The 25,163-nt window shown below is 42.3% G+C and overlaps 1 protein-coding gene across 8 annotated transcripts in view; it reads left to right on the plus strand.

The window, feature by feature from the left end:
- Positions 1–25,163, plus strand: part of TLK2 (tousled like kinase 2) — a 40,157-nt gene that overhangs the window by 10,322 nt on the left and 4,672 nt on the right. For 2 of the 8 annotated variants that reach the window (XM_074163003.1, XM_074163005.1), the window contains 15 exons: positions 990–1,059; positions 2,105–2,148; positions 3,234–3,329; positions 6,327–6,494; positions 7,078–7,173; positions 10,129–10,221; positions 11,658–11,768; positions 13,166–13,302; positions 14,692–14,844; positions 18,607–18,673; positions 20,563–20,660; positions 20,993–21,074; positions 22,763–22,854; positions 23,812–23,901; positions 24,947–25,116. In XM_074163003.1, the coding sequence (XP_074019104.1) occupies positions 990–1,059; positions 2,105–2,148; positions 3,234–3,329; positions 6,327–6,494; positions 7,078–7,173; positions 10,129–10,221; positions 11,658–11,768; positions 13,166–13,302; positions 14,692–14,844; positions 18,607–18,673; positions 20,563–20,660; positions 20,993–21,074; positions 22,763–22,854; positions 23,812–23,901; positions 24,947–25,116 (1,567 nt within the window). Of the gene's footprint in view, positions 1–989; positions 1,060–2,104; positions 2,149–3,233; positions 3,330–6,326; positions 6,495–7,077; positions 7,174–10,128; positions 10,222–11,657; positions 11,769–13,165; positions 13,303–14,691; positions 14,845–18,546; positions 18,674–20,562; positions 20,661–20,992; positions 21,075–22,762; positions 22,855–23,811; positions 23,902–24,946; positions 25,117–25,163 lie in introns of all 8 variants that reach the window. The other 6 variants (XM_074163004.1, XM_074163007.1, XM_074163006.1 and 3 more) reach the window with 6 other exon arrangements.

Below are 25,163 nucleotides of genomic sequence, written 5' to 3' on the forward strand. Positions count from 1 at the left end.
TGTAAAGCATATAGCTCAGAAATTATTTGGGACCCTTTGGGATAAGAGATGTTTTTAAAATGACGTTGGTGATGGAAATGACAAGATCTCCTTCTTTCCAGCAACCTCAGTGAGTTGCTTCTAGCCCAGTGTTGCCTAATGTTTTCAGCAGGTCTGGCCACATGAGTGACCCTGGTGATGGAGAAAAGGTCTTCTCCACTCTCACGTGTCTGGGCTTCGTAGCCTTGTACAGACAGATAGGCACGACACTTTTGGAGCCTTCAGGCCTCCCACCGGTGCTCTGTATTGTACCTGTGCATAAATGTATCGCTGTCCACTGATAAACTGCCCCTCAGGTCTCTGGTTGCTCACAGAAATGGCAGATGCAACCGACCCTTGAGTTTGATGAGAAAAGTCCAAATGAATTGCTGTGTCTGTGGCAGCTTTCTCCTGGGAGCTCTGCCTTGGTTTGTGTAAGGTCGCAGTTGTGCACACCGGTGGACAGGACAGTTCTGGTTATGCTCTGCAAAGGGCTTTGGGAAGAAGCATTTTCTGCAGGTGAGATAAATTGTCCTGCTAGATGGCGAGTAGCCACCATGCTGCAAATTTGGATGTCTGTACTCAAACCTCTTGTCACTCAAACCTCACTCCTCTTATACCAGTACTGTGATCACCGTGACATGGTTTATACAGGTTTTTTTTTTTAAGTGTTTGAACTTGTTCTCCTAACCATCTGAAGTAACTGGGCAGCAGAGGTTGGCGTGCTGCAGCTGGAATAGGAAAAAAAATTAACCTCATTCCTAACCATGTTCTCTCCCGTCTGCAGCACATATATCAGAAGGTAGTAGCTGTTTGAGAGCAGTTGTTTCTTTAAGTAGCAGCAGTAGAAACAAATGCACCAGAGAAGCGAAATGGCCACTGGGGATATGGAGCAGATAATTGTGTTTTGGTATTTTCTTTAATACTTGGAATAACTGCAAAAATGTTAATTTTGAAGTATTGTTTAACAGACTCCCGAGAAAAAACAGAATGACCAGCGGAATAGAAAGAGGAAAGCGGAAGCGTATGAGACCAGTCAAGGTAATTCATTCTCCTGACCCTGCTGCAGGATTTCTGAACGGTTGGTAATTTGTGCACGTTTTGCACAGTCAGTGTCCTAGGAAACTAATGGCTCTTCTCAAGGGTGTGTCAGGCAGCTTGTTATAAACTACTCCATGATGGTGTAGTTCTCTTCTGGGAGCCTTGTTATCCTCATTGGCAGGAAAATACTCGTCCACAGCTTATTCGCACAAACTATTGCGTTTTTATAGGACAGGCTGCCCAAAGGCTTAATATGGCTTCTCTGGAGTGTTGTTTTGGTCCTGTGATGCTGCATATACAGCAGCCAGACTTCAAAATACAGGCTGTACTCTCTTCCTTGCTTTTTGAGACGTATTCCTGCCTCATTAGAGTAAGTTCTTACCATAACAAATAGAGAACAAACTGTGCTCAAGTCTAAAGCCGGCAGTGCTGTCTCTTAAGAAAAAACCCAGCGTGTTCGAAACCAAGTTCAGATTTTCTAGCAAATGGGCATAGGGGCAGATTTCTATTTCCTTTGTTCTTCAACGAGGATCGTGTTGACAGAACTGCTTTGATAATATTAAAATAAGAGGAAAGGGCTAAGTTCTAATGAGCTGGTATTAAGCCACCACTAATTATCTGTCTGACTCTTATAGCGATGCTGGTGAGAGATCTAATATGCAGTAATTTACCTGAAGGTGGAGGACTAGAAGCACCCTTTGCTCTGTCCTTATCTTGAAGGAAATTCTTGAGAACCTACCCAACATTCAATGATGTTTAGTGTTTTTTAAGTACTTTAGCAAGTGCAAATGCTGCTTGATTGGATTTGACATGTTTGGAATTGAGAGTTAATTGAATTGTCAACTGTAAACCCTCCCAACAACAGCAGAAGAGCTGTAACCCTGGGGCAGTCTTTTGTTGTGCAGAAGCTTTTGTTGTGATAGGTGTTGCACCTCCCTACAGGGAAAGGAGCATAAAACCGTAGAAGTATGTTTTTAGAATGCCATCATAACTTATGTTCTTAAAAATATGAACTCTTTTTTTCATCCTTTGTTTTCCTTTTTAGGAAAAGGCACTCCTAGAGGACATAAAATTAGTGACTATTTTGAGGTAAGCATCTTTGCATTGTCTGAGAAGTCTGCTTGAATCCCCATCACGCAAAATCCGTAGATGGAAGTCTGTAATGTGACTGCTGTTACTGATCCATCATCAGAGTCATTGATTGACGATGTTAACCTGATATGCTCAGATCTGAGTAGGTAGAGGATGTGAGATTTTTGGAAGTTGGTTTTTAAATTAACATTTCTTTGAACAATTGATAAAGCAATTATTTAAAAGAACAGCCACGTAAGTATAGGTTTGAGGTTGATTTCCGTCGGAACTTGTGTCTCAGATGAGGTTATCTCTGAGTGTATACACTTCTTCTGATAAGGGTCCAGTGCTGCAAAAGAACCTACCTGCAAAGTCCTGCTGGTTTCAGTAGGAGGTTGTTTACAGGGTTGCCTCCTTAGAAAAGCTTGCTGGGGGAGACTGGCACCACACAGGAGACAGAGATCCCTCCACAAAACAAGGATGGACATTCTAAAAATCAATATTCTTTTAATTGCGTTTTTCTAGGTCTGCACAATCCAGAGCTCTAGCTGGTTCTTTATTTTACTGAGTAACTTGGAGTCAGAAATTAAGTACTTATAAGCACTGAGTTCTTTGCTGGCTAAAGTTTTTTAGATGCAGGACCGTATGAATTTCTGTACCAACTAGACCAGTTGCCCAGCTGTTTACGTACCCTGTCTTCAACAGTGACTGGTGCAGGGGCTTCAGTGGAGGGGGGTACCTTTCTTACCGCTCCTGTGGTGCACAGTTAGGCACGTCTCCTCACAGGGAGTGGGCTTCCCAATTCTATAAAGTAAATAACGGATCTATATCCAAGTGTGCGGGTTTACATCTTTTTGTGTTAAAAAGAAAAATGTACTTTGTGCAAATATGAATGTTTGAAGTACTTCTGTTGTTATTTTTGAAAGGAGTGCGTGAAATGTTAAGATTTTCCTCTTAGCTTATATTTGGTTGGTTTAAATGAGTCCCTAGAGCATGTAAGGCTTCATTTTTAAGATTAATGCATTTCTTCTGTGTCTGTTAAATTTGTTTAAATGTAGTATCTCTGTGGAATTACTGATGATCAAATCTGTTCTCTTGGCCAGTTTGCTGGGGGAAGTGGCCCAGGAACCAGTCCGGGTAGAAGTGTGCCGCCTGTCGCCAGATCGTCACCGCAGCATTCCTTATCCAACCCCTTGCCGGTAAGTGTTCTCCCTGGGGATGGAGCTGGTGGCATGGCATTGGTTAGGCTGGTGGTCCTGCTTCAGACAGGTAATAAAAGGTTCTGAACAGGAAAGAAGGGTGTCTTGGTGAGTGATTTGGCTTATTCTCTATTCAGATCTCTCTTTTTTAAATCTGAAACTGGGTTCTGGCAGCAAAGCCAGATGTCTAGGACCCTCTAGCAGTGGCTAGTCCAGTTATAACTGATATGAATATCTGAGATTAAAGCATGCAAGGTGAGTGTTTTTAGCATGCTGTGTGGTTACAGATACATCACTGTCCTTAATAAAAGGTGGAACTGACGTAATAGTTAGCTTGTATTCTGTTGTAGCTCATGAACTTCTCCATGGAGTTGGGAGTATGGTGTATAGAATCATAGAATGGTTAGAGTTGGAAGGGACCTTAAAGCCCATCCAGTGCCAACCCCCTGCCCTGGGCAGGGACACCTCCCACCAGACCAGGTTGCTCCAAGCCCCCTCCAACCTGGCCTTGAACCCCTCCAGGGATGGGGCAGCCACAGCTTCTCTGGGCAACCTGGGCCAGGCTCTCACCACCCTCACAGCAAAGAATTTATTTATAATATCTAACCTAAATGTCCCCTCTTTCAATTTAAAACCATTCCATGTAGCACTGGTACAATGATATTCTGACCTTGATTGGACCCTTTGGGTATATTGAAAAACGTGGGTATTGTAATTATATCGGGAAGGTCTTTTACTTCTGTTTACGTGCACGTGCCTTGTAAGTGGCATTAGCAAAAGCTTGCAAAGGAATGTGTATACATGCACATCTGCTGTTATTTTTTTTGTTACGTAATTCCATTTTGCTGTCCCAGCATTCTGCAAGATCTGAATGTGAAGAAATCACTGGTATTTTTAAGCCATTTTAGCACAGAGCAGCTAAAGAAATTTCTTTCAACTAGCATAGCCTTATTCAGAGGCTGTGGTGTCTGATCTCTAGTTCTGAACGTTGCCTGGGTCCCTCTTTAAAAAATTTCAGCATTTGTTGAGTGTCACAAAGGTATGAAGCGTTATGGGAAAGGTTAGTATTCCAAAAACCAAATGCTAGCTCTTTACTGATTACATTATTCTGCAGAGACCTTTGCACATTTCACGGATGTGTACTGAACTAAATCCCAGCCCTGAATGCTCTGCTCAGAATTCAATGTGTTGCTAAATTTTGGAAGCTTTTAATGCTGCTTTACGGGAGGCCATCAGATATGCTTCTAGATATTTTTGATGTTTACAGAAATTAAAATATATCTGGTTAATTGAAAAGCCTTTTCTCCTGTCATATTAATTCGCTGATACACCTCTTTAGAGAGAAGTTAGTGGAAGAAATACCATCTCTGAATGTTGCAGATGCATGAGGTGTTAGGGACAGTTCTTGATTCCAGCAGACGAGACACCCTGCAGGTGTTTATAGTGGGACAAGTTGATTCTTCCTTTGGTTTTCTTCTTCTACGCTTGTACGTATTGAGTAGGTAGAAGTTTGAACAGAGTATTTCTCACGAGGTGAAGACTGATGTGACAGTTTCAGCCAGACCAGATTGTGTCTCTCCTTACGCAGGTGCTCTTTTTGTTTCTTATCTTCTGTTCTTTACTCTTGCAGCTAAACCTACAATGTTTGCTTATTCATAACAAATTATTATGTACATTTGTAATACCTGTCCTCCTCTTACAAACTGAGTATCAGTGGTTTGAACTAAGCCCAAAAAAACAGGGGGATGAGTGAAAATTGGAGAAGATCGAGTATCTTACCCATTACAGATGTCGGTATGATCTAGGAAGGGGACCAATGTTAAAGTGTCTTTCACGATGAAACAAACCTCCTCCAAACCTGTGAGTTAATCTGTATTGTACTGGAAATCTTCTGCAATCAGAGCTTGCGGAGGAATGGTAATGACTTCAGGATGTTACTTCTTCAAATCTCTTGACTGCTTTGAATTGCCTTGCTTCTCCTTTGATCAGAAGAATGATCTGCAGGTCTTCAGACTCTTCTGAGGTTGCTCTCATATACAAGCATTCTTTTGGGGAAGAAAGCACCCTCTTGACATTTGGAATGTTAGGCAGAAAATATGTTTCAGGTTGCAATTTAGGTTTTTAAGAAAAACTGAAGCCTGACCTGACTGTTTACTTTCTATGTGGCATGTGCCTGGCCGAGAGTTCCAGCTTGGCAGGATTTAGATTATTATTACCCAGACTGGCAATTTTTAGCAGTGATGGGCTGGCTTTTAAAGCGAGGGCAATGAGATTCTGAGTGCTGTAATCAATGTAGCTCAGATGATTCTTGTTCTTACTGAGCCCAGTTCCTGTATCACAGTTGGAAAATTAGTCTACTGCAGGAGAACGGAGCTGGCCTGTAAGAGATGCGATGCATCTTTAAAAGATTTTGGAAACCCATTAGTACATTGCTTGTCTTGCAGGAGATTGGTCCCAGCTATAATGACAGAAATGAGCTTACCGTGGCATCTGGGTCCTAGTCATGGTTAGGTTGCTGGCATTTGGCAGTTCTGACTCAGTTTACTTCACCAGAATAATGACTGTATTGTGACATCAGCTCTTTTAAAATGAGTCCTTAAAAAACATCAAGTAGCATAATTTTGAATGCATTGACCAAAATTGCAATACACTAAGATTTTTGGATCTCCAACCTGTTTTGCCCCACTGGCTCTGAAACACATGTATATACAAAGGAAGGGGGTGTATTAACTGACAAGGAACTGTGTCCTGTGTGTTCATTTGTTACTTTTTTTTTTTTTTTTAATTGTAAACTTCATCTACTTTTTGATGTCTGCCATTGGAACAATCATTCCAGGAGTCCTGTTTGAATTATCAGATCCTCACCATGCTGCCTGCCCATTCCTGAGCTGCTGCTTCGCTGACAACAGTTTTGGCAGAGTCAGAGAATTGCTTTTTTTTTAAAAAAAAAAAAAAAAAAAAAAAAAGTTCATTGTATTTTTTTTGACTGTGTTACAGCGGCGAGTGGAGCAGCCGCTGTATGGGGTAGACGGCAGCACAGCAAAGGAACCGCAGGAGGAACACTCTGCTCTGCCAACGCTGATGTCGGTGATGCTGGCGAAGCAGCGGCTAGAGAATGAGCAGCTGGCACAGAGGGGAGGTGGCCTCTGTTTTACTTTTGTCTCGGTGAGCAGCTCTGAAAAGATTCGAATCCCAAGGGAGGATGTTTCTAGTTAAGGGATGGGGAATTTGAAGCTTTTCTGCTCAAAGACAGTGGTTCAAGTTCAGCCTGGTTTATTGATGACCAAGTCTACCATCTTCTGGTAAGTTCATCTTCCTTGTGAAGAGTTCTAGGTCCCAGGCTTTGCTTGTTTAATAAAATGACGTGAGTTTTAAGTTAACGACTCAAAATCTTACATAGATCAAAATAATAGCATCTGAGAGGCTAATCTGATAGACACAAAAAAGCGAAAGAATGAAGTTTAGTCTTGCTGTGAGAAGTGTTTGTTTTGGCCTTGCTTAATCTCAGCTGACATTAATTACATTAGGCTTTTAAAAGCTTTGTCTTTTAGCAGGTTGGGCCAGACTTCTTGAAAGAAACTGACTCTCTTGTTTTAATGAACTAAATCTCTACAGCGTTCTTAAACCTTAACATGAAAGTGTGGTACCCAGGCCGGGCTGCGCCCCCCATGTGAAGATAAGTGTATCTGCATGGGCACTAGCGATCGTGCTGAGGAGCGTATAACAATACACTGACTTTCTTTTGCAGGCCCAGCAAGGCAGTCCATCTTCTACCGGATCAGGGAACACTGAGCATTCCTGCACTTCCCAAAAACAGATTTCCATCCAGCACAAACAGTCACAGGTATAGCTCACTAGATGATAACATCTCTTGGATATGAGATTGCAGCTTGTCTTCCACACCAGAGGATGCCACTTGCAGTAGACATAATGCCTCCAGTGAAAAGAGCCAGTAGTCCCAACTCAGGCTGTACCTACTGATTGAAGTGAATCACTCTGAACCTTGTTTCTTATCCTGTAAGGGATGCTTTCAGTTGCTGCTACTGAAGTTTGCCTAATCTGTTACTGCGGCTTTTCTGTGTTGATACCGGGGTTAGTTCTCCAGCTGTGTGTGAATGCGATCAGGAGAGGAACACCTTAGCTCTGTTTCCGTTCTGTTGTATCCTGAATGTTCTTCCTCCCTTTATAAGTGAAGATGTGAAGGAAACCCAAGCCATAGTTGTGAATGCCTCTATTCAAGCGCTGGGTTGTGGGTGCCTCTACACTGCTTACAGTACAAATGCCCACAGTTTAGCTGGAAGTTGTTTGGCCTCTGCAGAGCGCATCCATGGCATAGTTTTGTCCTGTCAAGGTGGAACGTGATGTGTTCCTGACAGTGCTTCTCAGCAACTTCACTGACATGGAGGCAAGAAGAGGAGTAGCTCCTTTGACTGTGCTGATGTCTTTTTGGTGCCTTTTAAATTGTTAAAATTCTTCTTGTGGCTTTATGGCAAGATTTACTTTTTAGCTGTGTCATCTTCCTCTGTTGCTTAGAAGGATGTTCAGCTTTATCTGCAATGCACCTTGCTTATTTCTTCTCCAAGCCTGCTTTTAATCTTCTTTTGATTTTCATCTCCAATTTCTCTGTGACTGACCCTTCCCTTAAGTGATTTTTAAACAATCCGGTTTGTGTCAATCATTTTCTCACACCAGTTTGAGTCAGAGATGATTCTGTTGCTGGGGGAAGTTCATTCTCCTTTTCCCCAGCAGGGTGGTACAAGCTCTTTGTGCGTGAAGAACCTCTGGGGATACTTATTAGCTTAAATCTCTGAGCTCTGTTGTGTCACTAGAGTCACTTCTGTTGTCTGCACTGTTAAAATACTGGTCTGTGACGATCTCTCTTCCTTGCTAGTGCATGGAGAATTCTTGTGTGAGAATGATGCCATAACTCGAGAACCTGCCAGAGATAACTTTCAGATTCAATCTTTGCTGTCCCAACACCACTGCTTAAAAGAGTGGTCCCTCCTGGAGCAAGCGAGCGGTTTTTATTCTCCCCTGTGCTTAGCACGCCCGCAGGATCCATCTTCCTTGAAAAGAGTGACATGTTATCTGAGGGTGCTTTCTCCCAGTGCTCAGCTTCATGGTATTCTCCAAGGGTCTACATGTAGCATACGCTTAAGGCAAAGAATCCGTGAAGATGCTTGACTGTGTGATGAGGACAGGTATATACTCTTGATTTTCCCTTCCAAACCTGTTTGGAGTTGATAGGGTTTTAAAGAAAAAAAAAAAAAAAAAAAAAAAAGTAGTTCAGTGATTTGCAGTTTGAATCACTTGCGGCGATGCCAAAAGCGGGTCAGCGTGAGCATTATTTTCTTAGTGTTTTCAGTCAAAGCCAGGGCCCTCTGAGCACTCTGAGGCGAAGTCAGTTGTGATGAAGTCAGATGTAAGGGCATGGATCCTGAAACATGACTTCGTCTGACACGATGCAAGCATGGCTGTGCGTTTGGCAAAATGACGTAACAGCCACTTACTGAAGAAACTTTCTGCTGCGTGGATGCAGCCCAGGTTTTCACCAGACAACCTTCTCCTTGCCTTCAGTGACAAAAGCTTTGGTTGTAGCTTCTTGTAGGTTGTCAGGAAGCATAAACAAAGCTAAGGCAGAAGTAAGGTGACCTGCCCAGGCCTCCTCTTTATCTTTTGGGATTTAGGATCATCTTGCTTGATGTGCAATGCTGGCACATGTTCTTTTTTATCTTTCCCATACCGGGCCTATGTAGAGCAGCAACAGTCCACCAAGTTTGGCTCTTACTCATGGTGGTAGCTTCTAGGCAAGCCTGAAATTTGGAGAACAGTTATATGACAGCTCTGCAGGTAAGTCTTTGCTAACTCTTCTCAGAACCAGGGTAGCTGCTTGCTAGACATAAATGTGAAATCTGTATATGCGGTCATGGAGCGAGATTTCCTTGTGTGTGTTGACTTGGGTATTTTAGATGCTGTGCTCATGTACATCCTGACTTCTTTCCCCTTTTCTTCCCCATTACCCATTAAAGAGAGTGCTGAGTTTGAAATATTTCTACTGCTAGAGAATATAGTATATGTCTTTTGTCTTCTGTTCCTGGGTATAACTCTCACTTCGTTGGTGAAGGTATTTGAGATGGGCTGCACCCCATAACACTTTCCAAATAGGTTTCACTCAGGAACTCTAAAGCACCTGTCCCTAGTGGGCACTAACACATCAGTTTGTCAGAACCAAAGGCTTGTGCCCGATATTCTTGCTGTCAATCTGTTATAATATTTTAAAATGAAGACCTGTGTTTTCTGTCAGGACCACCTTAGAACCCGCAGGTATTGTCTTTTGTCTGTGCAGGTGGTTGTCTGTGCCCATGAAAGATCTCATAAATTTGATATTCCAGCTGAGGGTTGGGATTTGGTGGGTTTTTGCTTAAAGCTTTTTCCTGTACGAGCTATGTTGCACTGCAGGAAAGGACAGTGAACGTCAGAGACCACCAAGGAGTGGGCAGAACTCAATTATAAAAACAAAATTTGCAGGACACAGGATGTTGTAGCCTCTGATGTGTTACCAGTTTGTGTTCTGCAGAGCAGCTTTGTGCTGACTGAACCTCCTGTGCTGGAGGAGCCCACCATGCGATAAGGAAATGAAGAATGGAGAAAGTTCTTCCCCCGATGCAGGGGATCAGTTCCTTCTTCTTAGACCTAACAGTTCAGATCAGAGGGGGTTACGCTGTGATGTTACGTGCTGACTATCTGAAATATCAGCTGTTTTTCTGAAATGTGGTTTATGGTGATTTTTCCCCTACAGTCTGACCTCACAATGGAAAAAATATCTGCACTAGAAAACAGTAAAAACTCTGACTTGGAGAAGAAGGAGGGGAGGATAGATGACTTACTAAGAGTAAGTATTTAAAGTGGGACAATTCTTTTAAAGGCTGCAATTTAATGATACCTAGAAGGCATGTGTAGCTAGGCTGCAGAGCAGGATTTTGGATAGCATTTGTAGAACCAACACTCAAAAGGTAAAACAAATCTGGCCATCCCTTACTTGCCAGATAACTGCGTGGCTTGTAGATACTCCATTTGGACCTGCTTGAACCCACAAGCAGTGTAGCAGCGACTCCAGTGGCTACACAGTGTGGAGCTGCTGTAGCTCAGGTGTTTGTGTCCCCAGCACTAGTGTTGGCCTTTCTTTGACCTGTTGCATAGTTTTGTTTTTGCTAAGTAACCTAACGTGCTTCTCTGCAGAATTATTCCTCTCTTCTAAGTACTGAAGAGCTGAATGCTTTTTGTTAAGCAGCATGTTCAGTAGCCTCTCAGTAGACTGGGAAGTTGTGTTCTGAAATGCTCATTCATGAGAGTCAGTGACACGTACAGAGATGAGGAGAACATCTTTTGGTCAAACCAAAAGAATAAAGCTTCTCTTAACCCATTAGTATTCTTCAGTAAAAGATAAATACCTTTAAATCAAGGATCTTGTCTTAATGGAGGATTTCTCATTGATTTGGCTTTCATCAGCTGGAGAGGCATCTCTTGTGAAGTGTTGAAAAGGGTTAGAAAACACATTAGAGGGAAAGTTCTCTGTGTTTGTGTGCGTCTGGTCTCAGCACTTAAAAAAAGCTCAGACAAGCTCGTAGAGACATACACCTGTGGGTTTGTAGAAAACAATCCATGAAGCAGGAAATAAATTAATTTATTTTTACCATTCGATGTTTAATCAGAAGCCAGACTATTGGTTGGAAGGGGGATGGTTAAATTTATCTTTATAGCAACAAAAATGGTGGCACATAAAATCCTGCTGCACGCTGTGGTGGTGTTAAAAACAGCATCTGTTACTGGGAGCAGCATATAGCAGGGCTAACGGATAGTAACTTGAAGGAGAATTTAATTGGAAGTGCAAAGGGAGTTACCCATCCTTTTCCTCTGCCAGTATTGTGGCTAAAGAGGGAGGATGGTCCAGGATGACTAAGCTGTTTTGAGACTTGGTAGCTGTGGCAAGGTCTTAAGTGTTTAAAAAAATAAAAAATAAAAAAAATTCCTTGTGCTTGTGTTAGTCTCTTTGAACCTTAGTCCCTTATATGTAAACCAGGGTGATAGCACTTCACTGTTCTACCGGGGTATTAGGATTTGAGTGGGTTAAAAACTGAAGAGCTTGGCTTGCATGTTTTGCTAAGAGGAACCTGGTCTTTTTTCCTTACCCTGCTGGTTTGCTTTCTTTAATCTGATGCCTGCAGGTAGCTGGAGAAACTTCTTCCTAGGTGATGCTTAGCTTGGCTCTGAGTGATTTAAAGTCAAAGGCTTTTTTTTTTTTTTTTTTTTTTCTCTTTTCACTTTTAGGCCAACTGCGATTTGAGACGGCAGATAGATGAACAGCAAAAGATGCTGGAGAAGTACAAGGAGCGGTTGAATAGATGTGTAACAATGAGCAAGAAGCTGCTTATAGAAAAGGTGAGCGGGGGACTTTCCACATCTTCGCAGTCACAGTTCATGTCCTTGAAAACTTCTGAGTGAAAACCTGCTCCTATTGCTATAGTGATAAAAGACAACTGGAATTCTGCCTTGAATTATTTCTCTGCAAATAGGAATGTAACGTTAAGACTGAAATGGTTCAGAATGTCTCGGTTTGGTTACTTTTCACGGTCTTAAAGAATGGTCTCCCTTGCTTAAGTGAAATAGTCTGAGCTCTAAATGCAGCAGGCATTCCTTGATTGGGAAACTCACGCTCCTGAAAAGTGACATTGTCTAGATCTGGCAATGCGAGAGCAGTGTCCCATTGTGCACTGAAACTGCCAGATCTGCTCTGTGACATGGGCAAGTGATTTAGACCTTTCCTTCTTTCAAATGGCAAAGCTGGAGATCGTTGCTTTGTGTAACATTCAAAACGACATATTAAAGACACTGGGGAAGGTGCCAGGCTGCTGTTTACCAGCGTCCAGTTTGCTTAGGTGTTGAAAGATTTCCAGATTTCCTGATGGCTAAACAATGTGGGGGTTTGATTGCTCTTTCACCTGTTGGCCAATTACAGCTATTGTTTGTGGGCACTGGATGGGCAAAACTACCAGGGTGCTGGCCAGTACGTGCTGTCTGTTTGAGTTGATTTTGTCACAGAGCTGATTGTTCTTGGCTGAATGGGACTCCCCTTTCCGGGAGGATTTGTAACTCTGGGCTAGGTGTTACGCAGACATGGCGTTGAGGTACGTGGTGGATGGCTCCAGCAAGGAGCTTTGCTATTCCATCTTTAATCCAAACTGACTGAAACTTTGCTGCTCGCATCTCGTGCCTTGGAAATTTCTTCTCACTTACCGGAAACGCTGTCTGACAGACACCACCCCCGAGTTTTAGGCGTGTTGGTGACCTAATCGAGATTGTGTCACTTGTAGGAGTGGTGTGAGTCTAGGACTGAGCTGGCTTCTCACTGTATCTTAGTCTTAACAGTGATTCAAGGTGCTTGATTCATTTTCTTCCTTCATCTCCTGTTTGAGTGAATAAGGGCCTGATCAGAGCCGTGTCTGGAGTCTCACTGAGCTACTGATACAAAAGGATTGTTTTAATCCTACTGCTAGGCTGATTTCAGCTGATGATAGGAGTGGGTGTGAGCTGCCCAAGCAGGAATGGGGAAGGAAAGGTGAGGCTGAAATGTCAGAAAGGAGGAGGTCGAACAAATGCCTGTCAGACCAGTGTGAAGCACCAGCAATTATTTGATCAATGACTTTCAGCTGGGTTTCAGATAAGTGGCACTGAAACAATGGAAAGTGGTAAGAATTGGTAGTGGTTTAAAACACAGCACAGCTCTTAGCTGCTAATTTATGGCTTGTATATTAACGTGAGTTTCATTTTGTTTTCAGTCAAAACAGGAGAAGATGGCATGCAGAGATAAGAGCATGCAGGATCGATTGAGGCTAGGTCACTTCACTACTGTGCGGCACGGGGCATCCTTCACCGAGCAGTGGACAGATGGCTACGCTTTCCAGAACCTCATCAAGTGAGGATACACAGAGCTGTCTTTACCTTCAGAGGCAAAGACAGAAAAACTAAGCAGTTATCTGTGATGTCTTGCATGTCAAAATATGAGAGTGGTGTGACTGATGCGTGAAAGGATGAGATAGAAACTCGGCTGCCGACAGTGGGGAATGGTTTCACATTGTAGTGAGAAATATGTTTCCATTTAAACCCCCAGAGCCTCGAAACTGGAATCGAATTGTTTGAGTTGGGTTGGGAAGCAGCAGGTTGCCTGTTGGGGGTTCTCAGCACACCTACCTGGCTGTGCAGTGCTTGGGGTGCAGGGATGGACCAGATTCTCACACGTATCTTGAGTCAATCAACTTGATTTGCATACTTGCATATATTAGTCAAGAAAGGCTAATTATCTCCTTTTTCTTTTTTAAAGTAGAAAGTAGAGAAGCTTAAAAGAGAAAATCCATACTATTTAACTTTTTTTGCCTCCTGGTAACAGTGATCAAAGGGACTGCAGAAACCTGGAAATGAAGATCAGAGCCCCTTTTATGCAGGATGTTAATGAAAATATCCAGTGAATTCCCACCTGGCCTAGACCTTTAAGTAGGACTTGGCAAATTAATTGCATTAGAGTGCTATGTGTGATCCTTTAAAATCGTATCGCTTCTCTGTAGTCTGATAGGGAGGTGCAGCTCTTGCTAGGCGCAGATTAAGGACTTTGTATTTCCTCCTTAGTTTGTGCTGTAAGACATGGAAGAAATACTTCTGGAATATTTACCTGCAGTCTCAGTCTCTTTTCAAAAGTGAATTAAGTATGTAAATGCTCAAGTCATTTAGACTTGAAATTTCAAGAGTGCTTTTGTCACTGTGAAATGTTTTAAGATGTCTTTTTATCTTGGAGGAGAGACTGTTTTCTTAGTGAAATTGGGAATGGTGTTGGTTATATTTCAGAGAACTAAGGGTAGTTTAACTGTACCCTTGAAGTATAAGGAATAGTTTCTCAGACAGTTCCAGATTTCAGGAATAGTTTTAACAGGAAAGCTTGAGATTTAGAACAGAGCCTTCTAGGAAAAAGCGTGTGGAAAGTTAGTGACTTACCATGGATCCCCGAGTTTTCTGTGAGGTTAGCAGCTCCTTGGCTTTGGATATCCTCTGCATGAATAAAACCTTTCACTTACTGAAAGGTTTCTGTAGGCCAGGAGAAGAATCCCCTTTTATGTAAAAAATACCTTTCAGAAATCTGAGTCATAATGTTTGGCGCATCCCCCTTTTCTGTACAAAAATATTTTGTTACTAATCTTACAAGTACAACTGATTTGAAATTCATTGCTCCAATCTGTTAAGAACAGATGCTGAAGACAACCGAGTACAGACCATTAGTTCATCCTTCATGATTTTTCTACTCTCTTCTTTCCAGGCAACAGGAAAGGATAAATTCCCAGCGGGAAGAAATAGAAAGACAACGAAAGATGTTAGCAAAACGGAAGCCACCTGCGATGGGACAGACCCCTCCAGCAAGCAATGAGCAGAAGCAGCGCAAGAACAAGACCAACGGAGCGGAAAATGAAACGTAGGTTCCGTGGCCGCCTCGGTGCATTGCAGAGCTGCGTGCTTTGATTGGAGCACAGAATAGCTACTGGGAAATGGAACCTTGCCCTTGCCTCCAGGCTTCGCTCCACAACAAATGAATATTGTGGAATTAGCCTGGCATTCGGCAACATCTGGCTGCAGTTCTAAATAGTTTTCATTGGAGTAAAACAAGGATCATTGCTGAGTCCAGGCTTTGTATGAGCTTAACTTTTTTTGAACGCAGTTTTTTTCAGTGTTCCTGTTGCATCGAGTTTGAAAAGAGGTGTCTTTTTCTTCAGTGTTGCAACTTCAGAATTGATTTTGGGATCGTTGTGTGATACATGGTGGGGTTTTTTTAAGGGAAAAAAAAATCGTACACATTTAGAAGCACTTATTTCCATGTACTTCCTGGTGAGGATTTTCAAACAATTAATTTTGTATACTGAAGAAAAAAGATGCTTTCTGTAAGGATAATGTATTAAGGATTGACTTGTGTCTCCAGAGCAGTCCGTTGCAGGGAAATGGAAAGGTAGTTGAAGTGCTCCTCTTTCTTCTTATAGATTTTTTTTTTTTTTTCCCTACCTCTTTTGAAGTTACTGATACTCTGAGAGTCTCAGTATTCTTAAAGCTGTATCTCACAAGAAATTTAGAACATTATTTTTTTGGAAATTTCCTGTGAGTTGGAAATACATTAAGTCAGAGACTTTCCCCTACCTTCTACCATTTTCCTTTGCGATCTTCATTTTATTGCTGTTGGCTAAAACCATAACTCTCAATGACGCTTCTCTTTTTGCACTACTAAATCTCTTGGGCATGACTTGACCTCAGAGTTCCTGGAGCCCTTTGAATTCTTGGTCTTGATCTTTAAAAGTGCATGTGAAGCAAAAGCTCCTGCTGCTGTTTGCAGTCACTGCAGAGGTGGCACGTGACTGGGTGAATTTGGGGTGCTCTCAGCAGCCAGGGCAGTTCCCCCAAATAGGGTGCTGGTGTGGGGAGTTGGAGGACGCTGTGTCCTTTCTGCAGGTAAGCAGCTTGAGTGGAGACATTTACCCCTCGTTCTGGCCAAGTGAGCTTAGGAAGAACTAAATAAAGTTTTAAAGCCGTCCTTTTGCTTTGCAGCTTGAATTTGGAGAAGTAAATTGGATGTCTGTGTGTGGGTATTTGGAAGCGTTGCTGTTCATTGCGGTCACCTTTCAGGTCTAAGGGATAGGATGATGCTTTCCACATTTCTGCAGGGCTGTTTTTCCCCAGCGGACGGGTGCAGCCGTAGCATGGCTTATTCTGCAGACGTGGCAGCACAGGTCGTGATATGCCTGGAAATCACGATAACGATGTCTGTGACGCCCAGTGAGCTTCTCCCTGTGCTGTGAGCCTGCCTTGACATAGGCTAGCTTTACTGGGGTTTGCTAGTCAGCCTGTTGGGCTACCAGGTCTTTTTCTCTGAGTTTCTTGCTGGTTTATCATTCGTCCCTAATACGTTTCAGAGTTTTATCTTTGTGGTTTAGAAGAGTTTCTTGTGGCGTTCTTGATAAAAACTGCTTGCCAGTGTATGAATGGTTCATGTGGAGTGTTTTAGCTTATGAAAATGTTGTTTTTGCAAATCAGCTGAAGCAACTGTACTTGACTGTTTCCTTAATCATTAGTTATCCTATAAATGCATTTGTTGGACCGATGTGTATCAGGTACAAAATTTCCTTATTTTTGGAGGAAGATTTTTTTCTTGTGGAATTCTTACAGAGGTGTCTTTTAGGCAAGTTGAATATAAATGTTTCTGAAAGTTGAATGAGAGGTGGATAGCCAAATTCCTTCACATGACGTTTGGTTCCTCTTTGGTTCACGGTTGTTTCTGTGTCTTAAAAAGGAGAGGAGGGTCCCATGATGCAAATTTAAACGTGCGCTCTCCTGAAACTACTTTCTAGCCTATGAATGAGAAAAAGATTTTCATTCAGGAAGATTAATCTGCTGGGGCTTCTTGAGGTTTGTTAGGGCAGCTTGGGCAACCTTAGAGCCTTCAGCTTCACTAGGAGTAGTGTATTTCAGGCGCGTTTCTGTGAAACAGGGCAGTGTTTGTCTTAGAGCCCCCTTGATTTTTGTGATGCTTGCTGCTAACAGGCAGCTATTTTGAGCGAAGTTAGCCTGGTGGTACTCATTACATCTCTTGCTTAATGAGTGGGCTGTTGGTGTTTAGCCCTGTATTTCATTTGTGCACGAGAATATGTGGAGAGCTTGTTGCTGGTTTATTCAATTGTCTTTTTACTCCTTATACAGCAACACCAACCAAAGAGCTAAACTTTTGGGATGGTCTTTTAGACTAGCAGAGTCTGATTAGCTGTCGCTGGGGCAAGTAGGGGTGTGTGAATTAACATGCTTATATATGAAGTGAGATAACATGTAAACATTTATGGTACCAGCTGTGTTTTTTATGTATTTTTAATTTGTAATAAGCAGTTCCTTATGGTCGAGATTCTTTCAAAGGGAACTTGGCTTGTGAATTTTGCATTAAATTTATCGGCTAACAACTGCTTTAGCACTTACTTCAACTCTGTGGACCCTCTGCATTACCAACAGAGGAGTGAAGCTGGGGCATTTTGAGATGAGCATTTAATCAGCAGAGTACTGCCTCTTCTGGGTTCAGTGCAGTGAGGCAGTGTCCCACGGCCCTGCGCAGATGTAGGACTCAGTCCCCTCTTCAAACTAGTTGTGGTATTGGTGCTGTGGAGACCTCATACACTAACCTTTGTCCTAAGGACTATGCAGAGCGTAACCCCTGCAACAGGAATCCTCCTGGGATACGCTTTGAACTCAATTTAGGTTCAAAAAAGATATTTATATGCTGTCACGTGCATATCTTGTTTACAGAGTAAACCAATGCAGTTGATACGGGCTTCATAACTTCACGTTCACGTGATGCCTTTACCAAACTCCTTGTTGGTGGTAGTGAGAAAATTAGTACAATGATTCCTTTTTCTAACCTTAAAGATCTCAGCACATCATTACCTTTCACTAGTGATGGGATCTATCATTATTTTAGTGTAAGGCTGTGCTTTACCTCTGTCCTACACAACACAGTTTGGCTATAGAAGACATTGAAAATATTGTGAAACTTTTTTTCACCAGCCACCTAGGATGGAAACTTTGCACATCACTCACCATGAATAAAATGGGGATTATTCCCCTTATCCCATTGCTCCTCCTAACTACACATGAGTCAAAGAGATGGTGAGGTGATTCCAGGGTTTCCCTGGAAGCCACTTTGCAGAGCCTGAAACAGGAAAAAGTTCTGAATCCCAGGTCAGTGCTCTGTTTGCAGTGGCTCTGTGGCCAGGTGTACTGCTAGTCCTGGAGTGAATAGCTGGGTTGAATTATCCAGCTTTTATTACAAAGAAAACTTTGAAAACAAGTCCGTAAAGCAAACTTTAAATGGAAAAACAAGATGAGGAATGCTTCAGTGTTCCATATTTAGATTATGGTTTGGCTTTCTTTGTTAAAAGTCAGTCGCTAGCCTTAATAGGTATTATTAGGGACTTGGATTTGAAATGAATATGTGCTTTATCAATGTTTAAGCTTTTGGTCTCCTTTAGATTGATTATTAAAAAAAAATAATTTAAAATAGTAGATTGCAGAGTTTACCTAAAAAATGTCCTTGCAGCTGTTGACATACTCTGTGTCGTTGTCACTTCCAGTGGAGATGTGTGTTCTGCAGGCTGTTCCCTTTATCACATGCGTTGAAACCTAATGCATTGGATCTGTCTCTTCTATGCAGGTTAACATTAGCAGAATACCATGAACAGGAAGAAATCTTCAAACTCCGACTAGGTCATCTTAAAAAGGTAAGAACTAACTGCAGAAAAGGCATTTAGGTAGGTTTTTGATTCAGTGTTCTATGAACAGTAGCATTTCTCCATAGGGGTCACTATTGTTTGATAATTGAGAGGGTTTTGTTGCTTGAAGGGGATGACCAGGATTTTATAATAATTTTTCCAAGGCAGTGGTATTCAGCAAAGATGTTCTTTGCTTCAATAAATAGATTTCTGTGTCCTTACAGTTATGATTTCATGCAGGGAGTTCTACTGTTCTGATGCATCTTATTCTGTCACTATAATCTCCACAGCGCTGGGCTCTGTACGTGTCTAATACGGGGGAACACGAAGCAATGGAAAATTATAGGGAAGAAAGTTATAAGAACATAACAAAACCTGCAGCCGTCATTGGCTTCCTCATTTCTTTGCAATATCGAGTAACCAGCATTATCAGTAACAATCCAGTAAAATCTCTTGGGCTTTTGGAAGCTAGTACTGTTTAGGTCGCTGCAATGCACATTTTTCAGATACATTGGCTTCAGTAGGAGCTGTACCTGCGGGTGAGGTTATAATTAGATAAGCTGTTGGTTACCTTTAAAGGGATTGCAGTAACCTATAAATAAGTTCTTTTGCGACACTTCAACAGATAAAGTACTGGGAAAAAAAACAGATGTCTTCCACCATTTCCTGGTTAGCTGCGATCTCTGCTAAGGCCAAAGAGTTTTCTTTCCCGTATGAAACAAAGAGGAAGGGTGCAAACGCATTGCTGGAGTCCCCCTTCTTTTCTCAGGTGGTGCCTGAGCTCTACGCTTAGTTTTTCCTGTAACCTTGACACACCAGTTGAATGCAAGGCCTCATTAATGCTACCGTGCTCCTCGTTATTTTCGGTGGCAAGGGAAAGTTAATGCACACGTGGAATCTGCTGGTGCTCTGCCCGTTGTGTTTTACTGACCTGTGAGCAAGGAGAAATGATAGGAGCAGGAGCAGACTAAAGGCATGCTCGCTCTGCAGCTTCCGCATTGCTAGGGTGGAATAACTGCTGGTCCGTCTCTGCTGGCATGTAGTGTGCCACCCTGGAACAGAGGAATCCGTGTGGAAATGGACCTTAATGGAAAATGAAGTAATGTTCCGGGATCGCGCCATTGTCTGAAACTGTGCTTATCCTTCTCCACTTTTGGAAACTGGCTCATTCTTTGTGCCTAAAAATAGAACAAGTTGAGAAGGAAAGGAACAGAGTCACAAGACAAATGGGTAACTGTGTCCCTTGAGTCATATATACCAAATAATACCGCTCAAGGCGCGTGTTTTAATTGAGGTTTGCAACCCTGTCCACAGTGATGTGAATTCTAGCGTCGTGTTTGAGGGCACTAGAACTTCAACTCTACATCAGAACTTGCACGTGGCACGAAGTTACACTCTGACCTGTTCTACCTCTTCCCGCTGATGGGACTGTGTGTTGTTCTTTCACCTTCTCCATCCTCTCTGGGTGCTGCCCCATCCCATGTGCCATCATGACATCCCTGTTCCTTACTTCTGAGGGCTGTCCCCTTTCTCTTGTCCCAGCAGAGGATGAGTTCTTACAAAAAACTCCAAGCTTCATAGCACTTAACCAGGGAAGGAGCAGGACCAGAGCTACAATGCTGCTTAATTACAGAAAATGTTTAAAACAAGGCGTAAAGATGAATCTGCTCCGGTGTGGGGGGGGGTGTAAGCAAAACTGCACAGTCCGTTTTCATTCCTGTGTCCTTCCACCTGACTCTTAGTTGACTGTGACCGTCTCTCTGATCTCCCAAATGAGTTATTTACCAATATGTTCTTCGCAAGTGGAATTACAGGTGTGTTTCCGTAAATCAGGCAGAAATGCCAGCTGTACCAGCTTACACAGTGTTGTGTTTTCCTTTTGTCTCTCCCTTATGCAGGAAGAAGCAGAGATCCAGGCGGAGTTGGAGCGGTTAGAGAGGGTTAGAAATCTACATATCAGGGAATTGAAAAGGATACACAATGAAGATAATTCACAGTAAGTACATGGGACTCAGGGACAAGAACGTATAACAATTTTTTGTTTATCCCCTTCATAATGGGAAACAATTTTTTCTAAACTGGCATGGTGATATAATTTGAAGTTCATGTAAGACACAAAGGCTTCCAAGTGCATCAAGGTACCATTTTATAGTCTTTCCTCAGTGCAAAATGGTCAAATAGTATCAAATCTGTCAGTCATTAACATAGTTTTAATATTTTTCTGTCTTAATATAAAAATGTTGTTTCTAAGCTGTGTAGTAGCTGTAATTTACGGTGCAGTAGATTGCAGTATTTGTCAGTGTTCTTAAACTGTGTCTTTCTTGATAGATTTAAAGACCATCCAACGCTAAATGATAGATATTTGTTGCTACATCTTCTGGGTAGAGGCGGCTTCAGTGAAGTATATAAGGTAAATTTGAAGTGGCAATCTGTGCTGTAATCTGAATCTGCAATGAAATAATGCAGTAAGCAGAATTTCTACACTTGTTTTCTCGACGGTGTGTGTGGTTGTGGAGGAAGAAGGGAGGACAAAGCACGTGTTGCATCTGGCTTGCATTAAACAACAGGCTTGAGATTTTTAGGTTCTGCCCTCATCCTCAGAGGTCAGATTCCCTATAAACGTATGTTGGGAGAAAATGTTGCACTAAGTCTGCAAGTTTTGTCAGGACAGAGAAGCAAACCGCTTGTCTCTTCGAGTGCTACACACAAACACCTTAAGAAGCGAAGTTTTATTGAGTATGGTATAGGAGGTCTGAACATCATTGTAAATAAGAGAAAATTGCTCCAAGAATAAGAGCAAAGCCTGCATTTCCTGGGGGTAGAAGGGTTTTTTTTCCTTGTGCCTTCATTTTGCACTCTGAAGTAGCAAACTGGAGGGGTGTGTAGTCTTGGGACTTCCTTGGAACTGAGGATTACTTGGGTCAGCACTCCTGCATGGCCAAGACCTGTGATACTTCGGTGCTTGCTATTTGACTATTATGTTTAGAGCCTTTCCAATTCTAAATATTCCCAGTCTGTACTCAGTAGGTTTTGATTCATGTTGAATTTGGCTAGAATGAAAAGGACTATGCCAATGCAAATATTGGAAACTTCATGGTGATTTATCATTTTGATGCAGTACAACAATAGATACCTAAACCAGGGGGACTAGACCCCTCAGGTAGTGAAAAAAAGAGCGTGAGCTGCGTGTGTAAATACCCTGAATTGCTCTTTGGAGGCTTTGCTGACTAAGTAGAAAGCCTTGGCTCCACAGAGGAAAGCAAGAGGGTCTGAACGCTTCATACCTGACTGCACTTAAGAGTTTCAGCCATGTTATTAAAGCAAAGAAATGCTTAGCCCTTCTTCTCCAGGGTCTTGGCTGGTCTATTAAGCATTAGGGAGTTAAGTATACAACTTCTGGGATGGACACAGTTTATCCATGTTTGCTTACAATAAGATTTTGCCCCATCCTATAAATTATTAGTTGTTGCTGCTGCTCTCAGACAAGGGAAAAGATTTCTGTGTTTCTCCAAGAGTACAATTCCAGTGATCCATTCTTTAAAGACTGCCTAAATAGCAAGAAGCTGGAGGGGGAAAAAAACACAGCACAAGATTTACACAGTTCTGCCATTGAATTCTCCAGCTTCTAAATAAGCTGAAACATTATGCTCCAAGATGGAGAGCTGAGCTACCAGCATGAAACAAAGTATTGAAAATCCTCTGTATGTTCTGGGTTTATTTAACTGAGTGTAGAAAATGAGTTAGGTGGCTTGAGGGAATAATGGCAGGGTCTTTCCCAGAGTGATTAACTGTCTATATTTTGGTAATTTGGCCTTTCTGATCCCATTGTAGCTCTGGTGGTAAAATGTCAGAATAAATGCGGCGTTAGTTAGATCCCATGGGGAAGGTCAGATCAAAGCACAGAATATTCAATTGTTTTCAGAGTTGCTTGGTTTCATTAGTGAAACTAATTACATCAAAATGTGGGTTTGCTCTTCACTCAGTATGTCGTAATGCTGATTTCCTGGGTGGGGATATTGGTTTGTTAGAGCTTGTCTGCTTTTGCAGTATTAACTTGAAGTTGTGATTCCTACTGATTTTCGGCTTTTCTCTCTGCAGGCATTTGATTTAACAGAACAGAGATATGTAGCTGTGAAAATACACCAGTTAAATAAAAACTGGAGAGATGAGAAGAAAGAAAACTATCACAAGTAAGTAAGGCTGTAAAGCACAGCCGTGTGTCCAAACTCCTCCTGCATTTGGTTTTCCAGTGTCTCCGAATGGATTGCCATTTTTTCCTGTGTTTTGCCACATTTCGAAAGCCACGCTCTCTCCCAGTAGCTACTTGCAGAAGTTATGGTCAGATTAGAAATGTTTTAAACGTGCACACACACACTTTTGTGTAAGTACTGCAGCACAAGGTTTTAAAGCACCAGTAGCTAGATCTCTGTGAAGAAAGCATTGAAGTGGCTTCTCCTCTCTGAAATGTCAAAGCTCTGCTCTTGTAGGAAGCAGTTGTTCATGCCCATCTTCCAGGTGCAACCTGCACTGTGCTCCCTGAGAGCCTTCCCCTTCCCTTTGCTTCCTAGAATACTTAATCCTTTCACAGATGATGAGGACTATATATATGTCATGGCATAGAAGGGACGTACAGGAAACCTTAGGTGTTGGTAACACTTGCTCCCTAATGCCATGGCTTAGATAAGGTCTGCAGAATGGCAGCCAGGCTTTCTTGACAGAGCTTCAAAGATAAAGTTGTGATCTTAATTCCCTGATAAGTTATTAGACAAACTAAGCTGAATTTGAAACCTGGAAGCTGGGCTCTTGAGCATCTTGGAATTTTTCTAGAACTTGCTGATTTTTGCATTCAGCTATCTTGGATCCCTTAGCGATTTATTATGAGGTTATTCTACTTTGGCAAGCAGTACCATTAATCAAGGTCAGTTATTTTGTAGTATTGCCAGCGTTGGAGATGCACTCAGATTCTGTGGTTCTCAAGAACTGTTCTGTGCAATTCCTTGTTTGCTTGCCTTTTCTTAAGCTGCCTAAATAATGTGCATGGGTTTGATGGAAGTTGGACCGCTGCGTGGTATGTCTGGGTTTGCTATCTGCAGAACTTAAAATTAAGTCACTTTGTATGACTAATGCTCAAACTTGCCTATTTTCAGACATGCGTGTAGAGAGTACAGAATTCACAAAGAACTGGATCATCCTCGAATAGTTAAGCTATATGACTACTTTTCGCTGGATACTGACTCGTAAGTTATGTTGCTGTGTCCTTTGACTTGGTTTGGCCCATTCACTACAGATGAAGCATCTGGTCCCTTAAAACTTCCCAGGAGAGTCCAGAGAATCATAGAATTGTCTGGGTTGGAAGGGACCTTTAAGATCATCTAGTCCAACCATCAATCTAACTCTGATAAAAAAACCCCATCACTAACCCATGTCTCTAAGCACTATGTCAACCCGGCTTTTAAATACCTCCAGGGATGGGGCCTCAACCACTTCCCTGGGCAGCCCATTCCAAGGCTTAATAACCCTTTCAGTGTAAAAAAATTTCCTAATATCCAGTCTGAACCTCCCCTGGCGCAACTTGAGGCCATTTCCTCTTGTCCCATCGCCTGTTCCTTGGGTGAAGAGCCCGATCCCCCCCCGGCTTCACCTTCCTTTCAGGGAGTTGTAGAGAGCGAGAAGGTCTTCCCTCAACCTCCTTTTCTCCAGGCTGAACCCCCCCAGCTCCCTCAGCCGCTCCTCATAAGGCTTATTCTCCAGACCCCTCACCAGCTCCGTTGCCCTTCTCTGGACCTGCTCCAGAACCTCAATGTCTTTTTTGTGGTGAGGGGCCCAAAACTGGACACAGCACTTGAGGTGGGGCCTCACCATGTAACATGTACAGTCTGTAACATGTCCACACCAATGCTACAGACTGTACTGCAGAGACATCTGAGGCAGTTTCAACATAACATTGGTTTTCTAGGGACTGGCTCACAAACCAGCGTGCCGTATATGTCAAATGTGGTGCTTTACTGGTAAATCCTACTCCTGGTTGGCCTGGGAAAATGCCCCAGCTGATCCAGCTTTCTGCTTCTAGATCAAACACTTAATGAGGGATCTCTGAGCTTTGTACCATTGAACATTGAGGACTCTGCTCCTGGTGGCTTATTTTTAGAAAGAGATTAATAAGCTGGAGGACTCTTAATTTAATATATTGACCAAATAGTTGAGTCTTACGGATAAGCAATAACAAAGTGTTCTGGTTTCTATCAAGTGCCTTAATTACAACAACTACTGTTTTGCCTTCAGGTTTTGTACAGTGTTAGAATACTGTGAGGGGAATGATCTGGACTTCTACCTGAAACAGCACAAGTTAATGTCGGAGAAAGAGGCGCGATCCATTATCATGCAGATTGTGAACGCTTTAAAATACTTAAATGAAATCAAACCTCCCATCATACACTATGACCTTAAACCAGGTATGCTGTGCTGCCACTGACTTGCCTAAAGGTAATGGGTTGTAAGT

Source organism: Numenius arquata, chromosome 23 (assembly GCF_964106895.1).
Source record: "Numenius arquata chromosome 23, bNumArq3.hap1.1, whole genome shotgun sequence".
Lineage (NCBI taxonomy): Eukaryota > Metazoa > Chordata > Aves > Charadriiformes > Scolopacidae > Numenius > Numenius arquata.